The 12,718-nt window shown below is 47.6% G+C and overlaps 1 protein-coding gene across 4 annotated transcripts in view; it reads left to right on the top strand.

Annotated features, from left to right (window-relative positions):
- Window positions 1–2,810: 2,810 nt before the first annotated feature.
- Window positions 2,811–12,718, top strand: part of SLF2 (SMC5/6 complex localization factor 2) — a 55,137-nt gene continuing 45,229 nt past the window's right edge. For all 4 annotated transcript variants that reach the window (XR_012646202.1, XM_074999260.1, XM_074999261.1 and 1 more), the window contains exon 1: window positions 2,811–2,937. Coding sequence is in view for 3 of the 4 variants with exons in the window: in XM_074999260.1 (XP_074855361.1) it covers window positions 2,873–2,937 (65 nt within the window). In the remaining variant the exon portion in view is untranslated. The remainder of the gene's footprint in view (window positions 2,938–12,718) is intronic.

A 12,718-nucleotide genomic window follows, 5' to 3' on the forward strand; every position in this document is an offset into this window, starting at 1 on the left:
CATCATAGGCCAGTCTGAATTTGGGGTGGAGGAGGATCCCTTCACCTGCCTCAAACTGCTCCTGCTTTACCCCAGCTGACCAGCCCTACCAGGGGAAGTGGTGGTGGTGAGGAGTCCAGTCCTACCTGCTACCCTGGATTCCAGCCCAGGGACCCTAGGCAAAGGGGGAGCTAGTGGAACTTTTTGCCCCTGCCCCACAAGAGCTCTCTTTTCCTGGACCTCTTTGCCCACCACTACCTTCTGGGATCTTCCCAGCTATGCTGTGCTCAGGTCGGGTTGGGTCTAGACCACACCCCTCTCCCTTCTGCTGGCCTTTTACAGAAAGCCTGAAGGCCTTTCTTGGTCCCAGGTGCTTCATTACAGCCTGATGCTGACTGACCCTTGATGAGCCCCAGATGCCTAAGCCGCTTGCAGGACTGCGCTCTCTGGGGTCTTACAAGAGGAACAAAACATGGTTCCTCCAGGGCTCAAAATGTCCCCCTCCCCCAAGCACCTGTCAGCTGCAGGCTGTGATCTGCCACATAATACAGCCTAGATTGATGTTTGCTTTTTTTTTTTGCAACAGATTCACACATTTGACTCATATTTGACTTGCGCTTCACAATGCTCCCTAAATCTCTTACTATAATAACAAGTAGTCTTGTAGCACCTTAAAAACTAAAACATGCATCAGGTCATCATGAGCTTTTGTGGGTAAGACCCACTTCCTCAGTTGAAGAGTACACACTTAGGCTGGGTCTACCCTTGCATTCCTCTTTTGAAAGAGGTATGCAAATGAGGTAAATTGAAAATGCAAATAAGATACAAATCTGCATGACACCTCATTTGCATATTCTTATTTCAAAATAGCTTCTTTCAAAAGAAGAAAACCAGCGTATACGGTGCTCTTTCAAAAGTAAATCCCATCTTTGAAAAAATCCTTCTTCTGTTTTTTTTATGGGAAGGATTCTTTTGAAGATGGGGTTTACTTTCAAAAGAGCAGTGTCTACACTACTTTTCTTCCTTTGAAAGAAGCTATTTTGAAATAATATGCAAATGAGGTTTCAGCTATGCAAATCTGTACCTCATTTGCATACCTCTTTCAAAAGAGGAATGGAAGTGTAGACTTAGGATCCAGGATTCCTACAAGAGAAGCTGGGGGCTGGGAGGGGGAGGGGGGAGAAGGAAAAAAAGGGAAGAGGGCCAAACAGTGACTCAGCTCGCTCTCGCTGTGTGTGTGGGTGGGTGTGTTAAAACTTCCTAAACAGTCATCTCCCATTTTGTATGTGTGAAACTGACTGTTCCTTCCTAAGTGGAGTACTCGGTATTTCTCCTTGTTGAATTTAATCCTTATGTACCGCAGACCATTTCTCCAGAAAAGGATTATGACCTTGAAGTTGATTGAAAATTTTGTGGGAAGCCAGTATAGAAGGCGTAGAACAGATACGATGAGCTTGCTGCAGGCTGTTACTGAAGAGATGAGTTGCAAATTCTGAACTAGCTGGAGTTTATTAAGAGCTAAAGGCTTCATGCCCAGCTACACAGCATCGCTGTACTCCCACAAAAAAATGACGAAAAGCATGAAAGATAGGCCAAGTCTCTATCCTTGGATTGGGAAGTAGTCTCTCTTAGCCAACCAGCAATGATGGAAAGCATTATTTGCAGAAGTTGCTGCGTGTGAGCTAAGTGTTGGAAAGTATCTAAGAGTGCTTCCAAACTACATTCTCAATTGACCGCTTGTAGGTATATATTCTCAAGCAAAGGCGAGTGCACACTGCACCTGCAAATTCTTCAAGACAGAAAAGCTTCCAGTGGTAGAACCTGAGCTGGAGCTAGCTGAGAACCACCTGAACAGAGCTTGGACCACGTGACAACCTCTGGATTAGGATACACCCCTTGCACAGAAAGCCACTGTTTGCTTCAGGCGAGGGTAACCTAGGAGGAAAGCCTGGTTCAGCAGCTGGCTGTTCCCCTGGGAGGAAGGAGAGCTGGTTTGCATCCAGCTTTGTTCTAGGCTTGCAGTGCAACCTGGGCCAAGTCACTTACCCCATTTTCCATCCCTGAAAGAGGGCGGAGAGCACTTTGCTGCTTCCGAGGGTGTTATGGCATTGTGAGGCTAAACGCTCTCAGGACTCAGGGAATGGGACACCCACAACTACCATGAACAGGCACGTGGGGGGAGGGTGGCTTTGCTGCCTCTATTTACAGCAGGGGGGAGTCGGTCCACCCTGGGGTTAAACACCGTTTACCACAGGACCCTTGTGTGCAGCAAGGCCCCACCCTGCTACAGCACTGGTCTAACCCTGCTTCAGGACCTACATCCCGGTTGGAGGCCCATGGGCGGGGGTGAGGGAGGAAGCTGGGCATAGGACAGAGCCGGCTAGGGGCGTTGACTGCCCCCCCCCCGCTGGAAAGGACAGGAGTCTGGGCAGCCATTATAGGGCCCCAGCAGCCACCGAGCAGGCGGAGAGCTCAAAATCTCCTCAGGCGAGAAGCCGCACGCGCCCAGGCTGCGTCGCGCGCGCGTAATAAAGGGAAGCAAGGGCGCGAGGCTTTCCCGCCTTCCCTGCACGCGCCGCGCACGGACCAATGGGAGAGGGCCCCTGCTTCTCTCCGTGCTTGCGGAGGCGCAGCGTCTCTTGCGCCGGAGCGCGCCTCTCCCCCGCCCTTGAAGCCTGCCAGCCAATCAGAGGCACGCTGGTTGCGCGGCCGGCCGGGAGGCTGCGCAGCCAATGGGAGAGTTGGCGCTGCGCCGACGCAGCCAATCGGCGGGCCGCGCGCGGGAGAGGCCGGCGTTCGGAGGGCGGGACGAGGCGCGGCTGTGGGGGAGGGCGCAGGCGCCTCCCTGCTTGCCTCTCGGTGACGGGACCGAGCCCTCCGCGCAGCCGGAGCCATGACCCGGCACCTCGGCCCCGGTTCCCCCGCCGGGCCCGGCCGCCAGGGCGCCCGAGACTGCAGGTACCGGCGGGCAGGGGCTTGGCTCGGGGACGGGAGGCAGGTGTCAGGGCGTGTCCGGGCCTGAGCCCGCCCGGCGGGGGGTGGCAACCCGGGGAGACCGCAGCGCCCCCGTCGGGTCCCGCCTCGCTCCCCAGGGAGCCCCCAGCGCCCCTCGCCTCAGGACAGACTGCACCGCCCCTGGGGGGGGGGTCCTGCACGCCCGCCTTCGGGGAGCCCCCAGTGCCCCGCGGAGGTGGGGGGCCCCGTCCCGCCCCGCCCCCCATCGGGGGAGACTGCGGAACCCCAATGCTGCTGCTGCTGCTGCTTCTCACCATGGGCAGGTGCCCAGCTCGGGACAGTAACGGTCTGCCGCTCTCCCAGGTGCTCCCCAGCTGAGAGACCGCCAAAGCAGCCAGCTGCCTTCTGGGCTTGGTTTGGCCTTCTGGAGGTGCGGGGCACTTCTGGCTGGGGTGTGTGTGTTGTGGTTGGACTGGCCTCTCTGAAGCTCTGGGTTGTGGCTCATGCAGTTCCCGTGTTCAGGTGGGGGCTGGTGCTGCTTTTGTTTTTCTCACGGGCAGCCGAAGAGTTGATAATATCCTGTTGCTTGGTAGCAAGTGCTGACGGCAAGTTGATCTGTCCGCTCTTCTGAGGGTTGTAGGTGATGGGCTAGCCCTTTCTTTACTTTTATGTGGTGCCAGTGGGTCTGATGACACTAGGGCTACCTCTACACTGCAGCGATAATTTGAAAGATCTTCCCGGAGCAGCTCTTCCGAAAATACTTCTTTCGAAAAAAGCGTGTCCACACACAAGTAGATCTAAAGATCAATGTGCTCTTTCGATGAAGAGCATCCACAAAGCCCCTGCTCTTTCAAGACAATGGGCCTGGGTTCAAAAACATCTGGTGCCATGAGGACCCTTTTGGAAGAAGGGCCCACAGAGCATCTACAAATGCTTCCTCCCCCCCCCCCCCCCAAATTAATCTTTTGGAAAAAGGTGCTCTTCCTCTCATCTGGGATAGGAAGAGGGCTGCTGGAAAAAATGCTGCATTCTTTCAATTTCAGAATGAAAGAGCGCGTTTTATGTGCAGACATTTTGCGGATTCTTTCGGAAAAGGCCCCTTTTTTTCGTAGAACGTGCTAGTATAGACACAGCCTAGGTGCCTGAATCGTAGCCTGGCAACTCAGGCAGACTGGAGAGCAGTTTGAAAACAGTGGCTGACCCAAAAAGCACTACTTCAGGAAGTCCTGCTCAGTTCTGCATGTTCTGAGATGTAGCCTCTGCATGCCTGGAATCCTGCCAAAGTGTGCAGAGGATGCATATATCAACATGTTTTGAATCTAGCAAGAAATGTGGCCAATCCAGAGGACTGGTCTTAACAGCTCAGCTCAAAAGCTGTTTATTTTTAACTCTAGTTGGCCTGCTGCAGGTATGACTAATACAAGCTTGTGTTATTGAAATCAAACCAACGTCTGAGGGAGGCACTAAATGAAAACAGTTTATACTAGCTGGGTGCATTTGCCGAGCTGCCTGTGCGACTTACAGCAGTTTGGTGTGGTACTCTATTCCCCTCTGGTTACCAATCCTTGCTAGAGATTAATGCTTTAGTTAAGAGTCCTGTGGCTTTGGGCTCATGCAGGAGAGGCTCATGAATTAAGCTGCAGAGGTCCCAGGTTCAATATCCTGCTTTCCTTGCTGCAGTTGATAACCGGGTTCTTAAGTCAGCGGAATTCTCCTGTATGACTTGGTCAGCTCCATCCCAAATTTTCTGTATGTGACAGGTATTTTTCTCCTACATGATGGAGCAAGCTCCAGTCTGTGTGTTCATCAGCACCTTAATTTGCTCTTCTCTTTCCTTCATTTTAATATTACCTATTCTGGAGGGGAAATAGATGTGGCACCATTTTCCTCTTTGTATGACTTCCTGTTTGGGGAAAGTGAAACTGATCTTTGCAACTTTTTCTCTTAGACATTTTCAGATGAAAGTGATTATTTTGTAAACGTACTGTGGCCAATTTGCATCTTGTTACTTTGTAGACTTTGAAAAGACTGTGAGGAGATGTTAAATGTTAAAAAGTTCCCAGAATACAAAGAAAGTCATCTCTTTTATAGATGTATTAAATTGAAAATGTTCCCTTGTGACAAAGACAGATATGTTGTGTACCCTGCTCCGATTTTGTGGGGTTGTGCTTTGTCCGATGGACTAGAAATGTTGGTGCTAATTTCTTTAATGGTTAAACATGGGTCTGACTGGTTCTGAATAAAATGGGTAAAGACTTGTTCTTAGGGTGTAAAACAGATTCGTTTCAGTGGTTAAAAAGGCCTTGATAGAAGGTTTTATTAAAAATGGGCTTGTACCTTTATTTCCTGTTTTATGAGAGAGGAAGATTTGAAAGTGTTACAGTATTTTACTTTTTTAAGTGAAGGATTTTGTTTATGCTGCTTGTCTTAATATCAGGAATGTCAAGTAAGATTATCCCAGTTGTGTGAGAGTTCTCCACAAGAGACCTTTTTGGTGGTCTCAGATGTATTTAGTAAAGGCTTACTTTCCCCTGGAAAATACAGTGAAGTAGGTATTGACAAACATTTTAAAGTCTTGACTGAAAATCTTTCCTCTCTCAATTATTTACTTACATTCTTTTAATTGTTATGACACTGCCACTTCATTAGTTCTTCAGTTCTCCATCTTCCAGAGCTAATGATTTTCACATTTTTTGTTAAGAGAAGGCAAAAAAGCACGTCTTTCCCCAAATAGATAAAAATCCTATTCCACCTTCTTGATTTTTACCACCCCCCCCGCCAATGGAAATATTTGTCTTTGTCGTCTTTGCATTTATCTGAAGTATTTAATATGCTCCATTCTCTGAGAGAGGATATTAGTTTTGAGTGGTTGTTGACTTTATTAATAGGACAATTACTATAATATGTGTGTGCTGTAGTTGCATTAATGTGAGCTGGGGTAGCTTGGTGGTTAGAGCATTGGCCTTGTAAACTCAAGGTTGTGAGCTCAGTCCTTGAGGGGAGCAAGTTAGGTTTAAAAAAAAAATCTGTCTGGGATGGTGTTAGGTCCTGCCCTGAGGGCAGGGGATTGGACTCTCACTGTCCCTTCCAGTTCTGTGGTATATCCTTATTTCCTGTAGGCGTGTGCTTAAGTCCCTGATTTTAAGGCTTTTGGTGGACTTTCAGAAGTAGTGCTAACTGTCCTTTCTGGGTCAGAGCTAGAGTGCTTTGTCAGGTGTCCAGTGCTAATTTCAAAAAAACAAAAATTCAGACATGGCCTGTCCACCCCATACTCCCAAGCCATCAGTTTAATTTGCAAAGGTATAACAAAGGCCCTACCAGATTCACAGCCGTGCCAAGTCACGTCGCAGACTGTGAATCTGACCTTTGTGTGCTTTTATCCTTTTCTGTACAGATTTCATGGTGGAGGGAGGAGAGACCAGCATTTCTTAAATTGGGGTTCTTGACCAAAAAGAGAGTTGCAGGGAGTTCACAGGGGTATTTTAAGAGAGTTACGGTACCCTTATTTCTGCTCTGCTTTCAGATCAGGGCAACAGCAGAGCATGGTGGTTGTTACGCTGGCCAAGTGTTATGCTCTGAAGGCAGCACCTTCCCAGCAATAGTGCAGAAGTAAGGGTGGCAATACCATATCTATGTCACCCTTAGTTGTGTTCTGCTGCTTTCCATGCTGGGTATTTGGAGAGTGACAGCTGGTAATTAAGGTTCCAACTCTGCAGAGGACAGTGTAGAAATAAGAGTGGCAATTCCATACCATGATGGCTATCGCTCGTTGTGGATCCTCAAGTGACTGGTAAGGCCTAGCCTTGAACTACGAGATCTGTTACAGTGAGAACAGATGTTTCCAAGTATGGCAGGAGGCTGTTGACCATGATTGAAAGCCAGTTCCTCCTTCCTTCTGCTCCTTTTGGCCTCCCCAGCTTGTTGGTGGGTAAGTTCAAAATGCAGTGGACTGTCATGTACTACTTCTCTCCATTTTTAGTAATCGTGAGCAAACTTACTGTGGTACTCATGAGTCCTTGAAAGTTCACTATGATGTGCCCAGGCACTTTGAGTCCTAAACTATTTTTGGAAATAAGAACTAATTTAATGCTCTTAACTCCAGTCACCTGCTGGTATATACAGAACATATATGTAGGACTTTCAGTGAAGAAATGGCTTTCTCACTTGAGTAGTTTTTCATTCAAATCCCTTACCAGAAGGCGTATTGTTTGGTACACATGGGCTATTATAGATGGCGCATTTTAGTAACTGTTGCTGACTTCTGCCTCTAGGGATTTTCCCCACATGTACCCTGGTGGCACCAAAGGCCATGGAAGAGCCAGACCAGTCTACAAAAGGTGATTTGAGGTTGAAATAATTGTACTAGTTTTAACTTTGTAGCTTGCATTTGGAAATGTGTCCTGAATACTTGAGTGCAACTTAATCCAGTACTGTAAGTGCTGCAGGTAGTGAGTCCTGTAATTAAGGTTGCTCTATACTTCCCATTATAACACCATTTTCACTTGCTTATATTTCTTAGATTTCAGTTGTTTGGGCTGAAATTTTACATCCTGGGATTCCCAGCAGGTGAACTTCTATTGTTTGAAAGTTTCCACGTAAACAGCTGAGCCATTTCTGGGGATGAGATGGAGTACAACAGCTCAATCCCATTCTAACAAATTCTTTATGTGAATTTTTTAGCGTTTAACACCTCTGTGTTTTGCAGCAGGACTTGAGATTTCTTAGGTGATTGGTGTTGGTATCAAGAACGTAACTTCTGCTATGCCTATGGAAAAACTGCTCTAAGTTAGGAGCCTTTAATTATAAAAAAGATAAACTGTGCAGTGTCATAATGACTGGGTAGTTTGCCAAGTGCGCGGGTTGCAGAACTTCAAGACATCTAGGTAAACTTATGTGCAGTGCAGGAAGAGAGGCCAGTGTTTGGGGGGGGGGGTTACGAATTAGATAGCAGTGATGTAGGGAAAGGTGTAAGAGAGAGCCTTAGAGTGAAATTTAGACTGTCATGTAAGAGATTAAAGGGAGGATCTCTCCATGGTTGCATTCTCCAAAATGCTTCCAGTTTCACACATGGGGCAAAGTAGGTAGGTAGAACTGCATGGTCTCAATATGTGGATGAGGCTACTATTGTGTTGGAAGAAAGCATTTAGATTTATTAGGAATTGGAGAATCTTTTGAGAAAGGAGATGTCTATAGAGGAAGGAGGAGCTTCACCTCAATCAAAATGGGAACTGGACTGCTGCCATGTTATAGAGGAGGTTTTTAAGCTGAAGTTTTTGGGAAAGCTGGTAGGTGTAGAAGGGCATGTGGCTCAGACAGACACCCCCCTAGTCCAGGTGTTCTTACACTTCAGTGCATTACAACCCCCTTCTGTGGGGAAAAACAGATGCAACCTGGAAGGTGTGGGGTGGAGCCTGGCGTGCTGGGACTCAGGCTTTGACTTCAGTCCCATGCAATGCGGCCTGGCTTTGGGTTTGTCCTGGGCTCATACAAGTCTGGTGCCCGCCCTGGCAACCACATTAAAATATGGTCCTGAGCTCCAGTTTGAGAACCACTGCCTCAGTGTAAAGGGCCCGCTGAAGGAGCAATTAGAGAGAGAGGAGGAGAACCAGAATAGGGAAGAGTTACAAAAGCCAAGGGAGGACAAGATTTCAGGAAGAACACAGTTGCTGGTCAGTGGGATTGGAGTACTGGTTCTGAGGTTTGGCGAAGAATAGATCATTAGAGACTTTGCATTAGTTTCGTTGGGGTGCAAAGGGTGGGAATACACTCCATGATCTCCACACAAACACCCAGTCCTGGGTGCACAGCAGCAGGCCCTAACCTCTGACTTCAGCTGTGCATTTCTCAGCTCTGACAATGTAGCAGTGTGTACTGACCCATGGCTTTGTCCATTCAGGGTCTATGTCACTCTTCATCACCTGGCGCACCACTGCCTTCCCCAGCCCCTCTTTCACTGCCGTTGGTCACCACTATGCCACCCACTCCCCGACTTCTCCTGTTAGGGCTTAATTTGTCCTGGAACTTGCTAAGGAAAAAGTGACGTTAGCAAGCAGGCATATATCTCTGTTCACAGTAGACTTGCTAGCTAGCTGGGAGGAGGCTGTGGCAAGTGGTCTGTTTGTTATTTTCAGTTATCGCAGCTACCCAGCTAGCTACTAAGTGTGCTGTGAAAAGTGATATTAATGAACATACAACTATCGCTTTTCAAGACATTAGGTTTATTATTGAGTCTGGAAAAGCAATCTTAAGCCCTGTATAAATTAATTGCTATGGTTTAAATGTGGATCTTTATTTGTGTATTTTTTTTCGAAAGTTAATTATATGTTTTAGGATAAAATGTCTGGCACCAGCAAGAACTGTGGCCACACTCTGAGGCCGCCCATCAAAATTTGTTGCAAGAACCGCCATGTTAAGGGCAGGTCTATGCTTAAAATGCTGCAATGGCAGCGCTTAAATGAAGATGCTTCCACACCAACAGGAGAGCTTCTCTGGTCAGCTTGATTAATTCATCTTCACGAGAGGTGGTGGCTATATTTATAGGAAAAGCTCTCCTGCTGTCTGCTCTGGCAGAGACTAGTAGTAGTAGTAGTAGTAGTAGGCATCCTTCAGTCTGCTTGGTAAAACTACATTGCTCAAGGGTGAGGGGTTTTTCATAGCCTTGCATGACATAGCTATGCTGATATAAGTGGAGGGTAGACTTTCCCTAAGAGTGATATTGTTGTGTGCGGTATGTAACAACCAGTGTTTCACCGATAAACCATACTTTACAAGCACTCTTTGGCTTCCTGTTCTGATGGGTATTTTGGGTGAGTCCTATGCTAGTTCCAAATTGAGGCCTTGTTGGGCTGGGTGATCTGTAAAGACAGGTTGAGAGAGAGTCCCTGTTCCAGCAGATTACAACTATTCAAGTAGATAAGTGAAAGGGGTAGGATGTGAAATAAAGACAAAGGTGGTGTTGACTTGCTGAAGATCTCACAGGTCACTATCAGGTTTAGGATAGGAACACAAATCTCCTAAATTTAGTCCATTGATTTATTCATTAGCCCACACTGCATCTTGTTTTACTATCATATTTTTTCCTAGTTAGTTGCTGAAATTGCTGATTGATTAAAGGATTTAATCCTTGATTAGGATAGATAATCTTGCTCGCAAGCCCTCTTTGCCCCTTTGAGAGGATCCAGAAGATAGAGCCAACTTACTTGTGTAGGTTTTCACAAGTTCTCAATTGTCACCATTTAAATGGATGGGTGTTTGGGGAGCCAGAGTATCTCACTTCTGTCACTGCATTGCCTTTGAGTTTTACATCATCTCAGTAGTATTAATATATGGAGATACACATCTCATAGAACTGGAAGAGACCTTGTGAGGTCATTGAGTCCAGTCCCCTCCCCTCTTGGCAGGACCAAGCACCATCTCTTTTTTTTAATCTACTTGCCCCAAATGGCCCCCTCAAGAGTTGAGCTCACAACCCTGGGTTTAGCAGGTCAATACTCAAACCACTGAGCTATCCTTCCCCCTGGGGGAGGTGTTTCTGCTTCCATACTTTGAGCTGGGGGCTTGGAAAAGGACTTCCCAGCTGCAGACGGAGGCTGGTCTGGCAGCTGCATGCAGATGGAGCAAACGGGCAGGGGACTGCTCCAACCCCTGTCGTTTAACTGGTTAATCATTAACATCCGTAGTAGTTACACCAGCATACATCTGTAGTGTAAACTTGTCAAATCTACACACCAGGTGGAGCATATTGTGAGTAGATGATACATATCAAGGGACCATTCAAGGTGAAGCAGCCTGTTAACACTCCTCCAGTCATAGGGAGGAAAGGAAGGGGAAGGGATGTTAGCAGTGTTTCTTGTAAGGCGAGTGCTTGGGCAGCTACTCAGGAGTGACCAAATCTCCTCAGTTAGCTTTGAAAGCATCACCCTTTAAAAGTCACCACTAAGTACTTTATTTATAGTTTTTTATGCCATTTGTAGTGGGAAAAGGAGTTGTCATTGTGGGAGCACGAGCACCTGGTGGCCGGGCCTCACTCGCAAGGCAGAATGACCATACACTCCATCCTGGAACGCTACCATATAACGGCAGGGTGGTCTGAAACCAGGCCAGGAAAAAGAAATCAGAAAGTTAAAAGTAGTTGGAGAGTCCCAAAGAAAAACATCCTGACAAGTAGATAGGAAGTTCCCAAAGAGAACCTCTGGGACAAGTAGCTGGAAGCCCCCCAAAGGAACATCCTGGTTGTGCAATATCAGAAGGTCCCAGATGGGAGGTTCGGAAATTTACCAAGGACAGAGGAAATCTCATAACATGTTCTGACAGGCCGGGAGAATAGAAAGTCCAAATTGGATGACAAACGCTTTAATTGGCCAGGTATTGAACCCCCAAGTAAGAAACTGTATAAAAGGTGATCTAGCAGGGACAAGGGTGTGGGCTCCTGGACACCAGTCCAGACAGCAGACCCTGGCCTGATCACCCGGACGTCATCACCACGAAAGGTCCCAACCAAGCGTGTGTCTGACTTCAAGGTCCGTTGTAACATAGTTGTTGGTAAGATGTGGGAGCATTGGATGTTTTGGTAAGTCACATGTAATTGTATATAGCTATATGTGACCTAGGCTGCGTCTACACGTGCACGCTACTTCGAAGTAGCGGCAGTAACTTCGAAATAGCGCCCGTCACGTCTACACGTGTTGGGCGCTATTTCGAAGTTGAAATCGACGTTAGGCGGCGAGACGTCGAAGTCGCTAACCCCATGAGGGGATGGGAATAGCGCCCTACTTCGACGTTCAACATCGAAGTAGGGACGTGTAGACGATCCGCGTCCCGCAACATCGAAATAGCGGGGTCCTCCATGGCGGCCATCAGCTCGGGGGTTGAGAGATACTCTCTCTCCAGCCCTTGCGGGGCTCTGTGGTCACCGTGGGCAGCAGCCCTTAGCCCAGGGCTTCTGGCTGCTGCTGCTGCAGCTGGGGGTCCGTGCTGCATATACAGGGTCTGCAACTAGTTGTTGGCTCTGTGTATCTTGCACTGTTTAATGAAAGTGTGTCTGGGAGGGGCCCTTTAAGGGAGCGACTTGCTGTTGAGTCCGCCCCGTGACCCTGTCTGCAGCTGTGCCTGGCTCCCTTATTTCGATGTGTGCTACTTTGCCGTGTAGACGTTCCCTCGCTGTGCCTATTTCGATGTTGGGCTGAGCAACGTCGAAGTTGAACATCGACGTTGCCAGCCCTGGAGGACGTGTAGACGTTATTCATCAACATCGAAATAAGCTATTTCGAAGTTGGGTGCACGTGTAGACGTAGCCCTAGTGTTTAGCCTATGCTAAATAAATAAATATATCTAAGACAAGTGTTAAGTAGTTGTAGTTACGAACAGATGAATCAGTCATTATCGGTAAATACCACTAGCTGGACTAGCTGGGGCTGTATAGAGAATTATTGGGACTTAGGACAGCCATAGGGCATTGTGGTGTTCACAATCAGAGTGTTATTGTTCCTGCTACTCATAATACTGTGGAAACCCAGGTTATAAAGTGGGTACACTGTATCGCGTATTGCTGCTATACTATATAAGGCTGCCATAGAGGTGGGGTGGTTGGTCCCGGGCCATCCACCCCCGCCCCCCCCCCCCCCGCATTGTATCAACCCCCATGTGCACCCACAGGACCCGAAATAGGTTGGCACATCGTCAGTCATCTATTTCTTGTTGCAGGGCTCTATACGCGGCTGAACACTATTGAAACTTTAACTTTTGACTCTTAAAATTTTTCTGTAGCAAGTGGGTAAAATTTTAC

This window comes from Carettochelys insculpta, chromosome 7 (genome assembly GCF_033958435.1).
Source record: "Carettochelys insculpta isolate YL-2023 chromosome 7, ASM3395843v1, whole genome shotgun sequence".
In the NCBI taxonomy this organism is placed as follows: Eukaryota; Metazoa; Chordata; order Testudines; family Carettochelyidae; genus Carettochelys; species Carettochelys insculpta.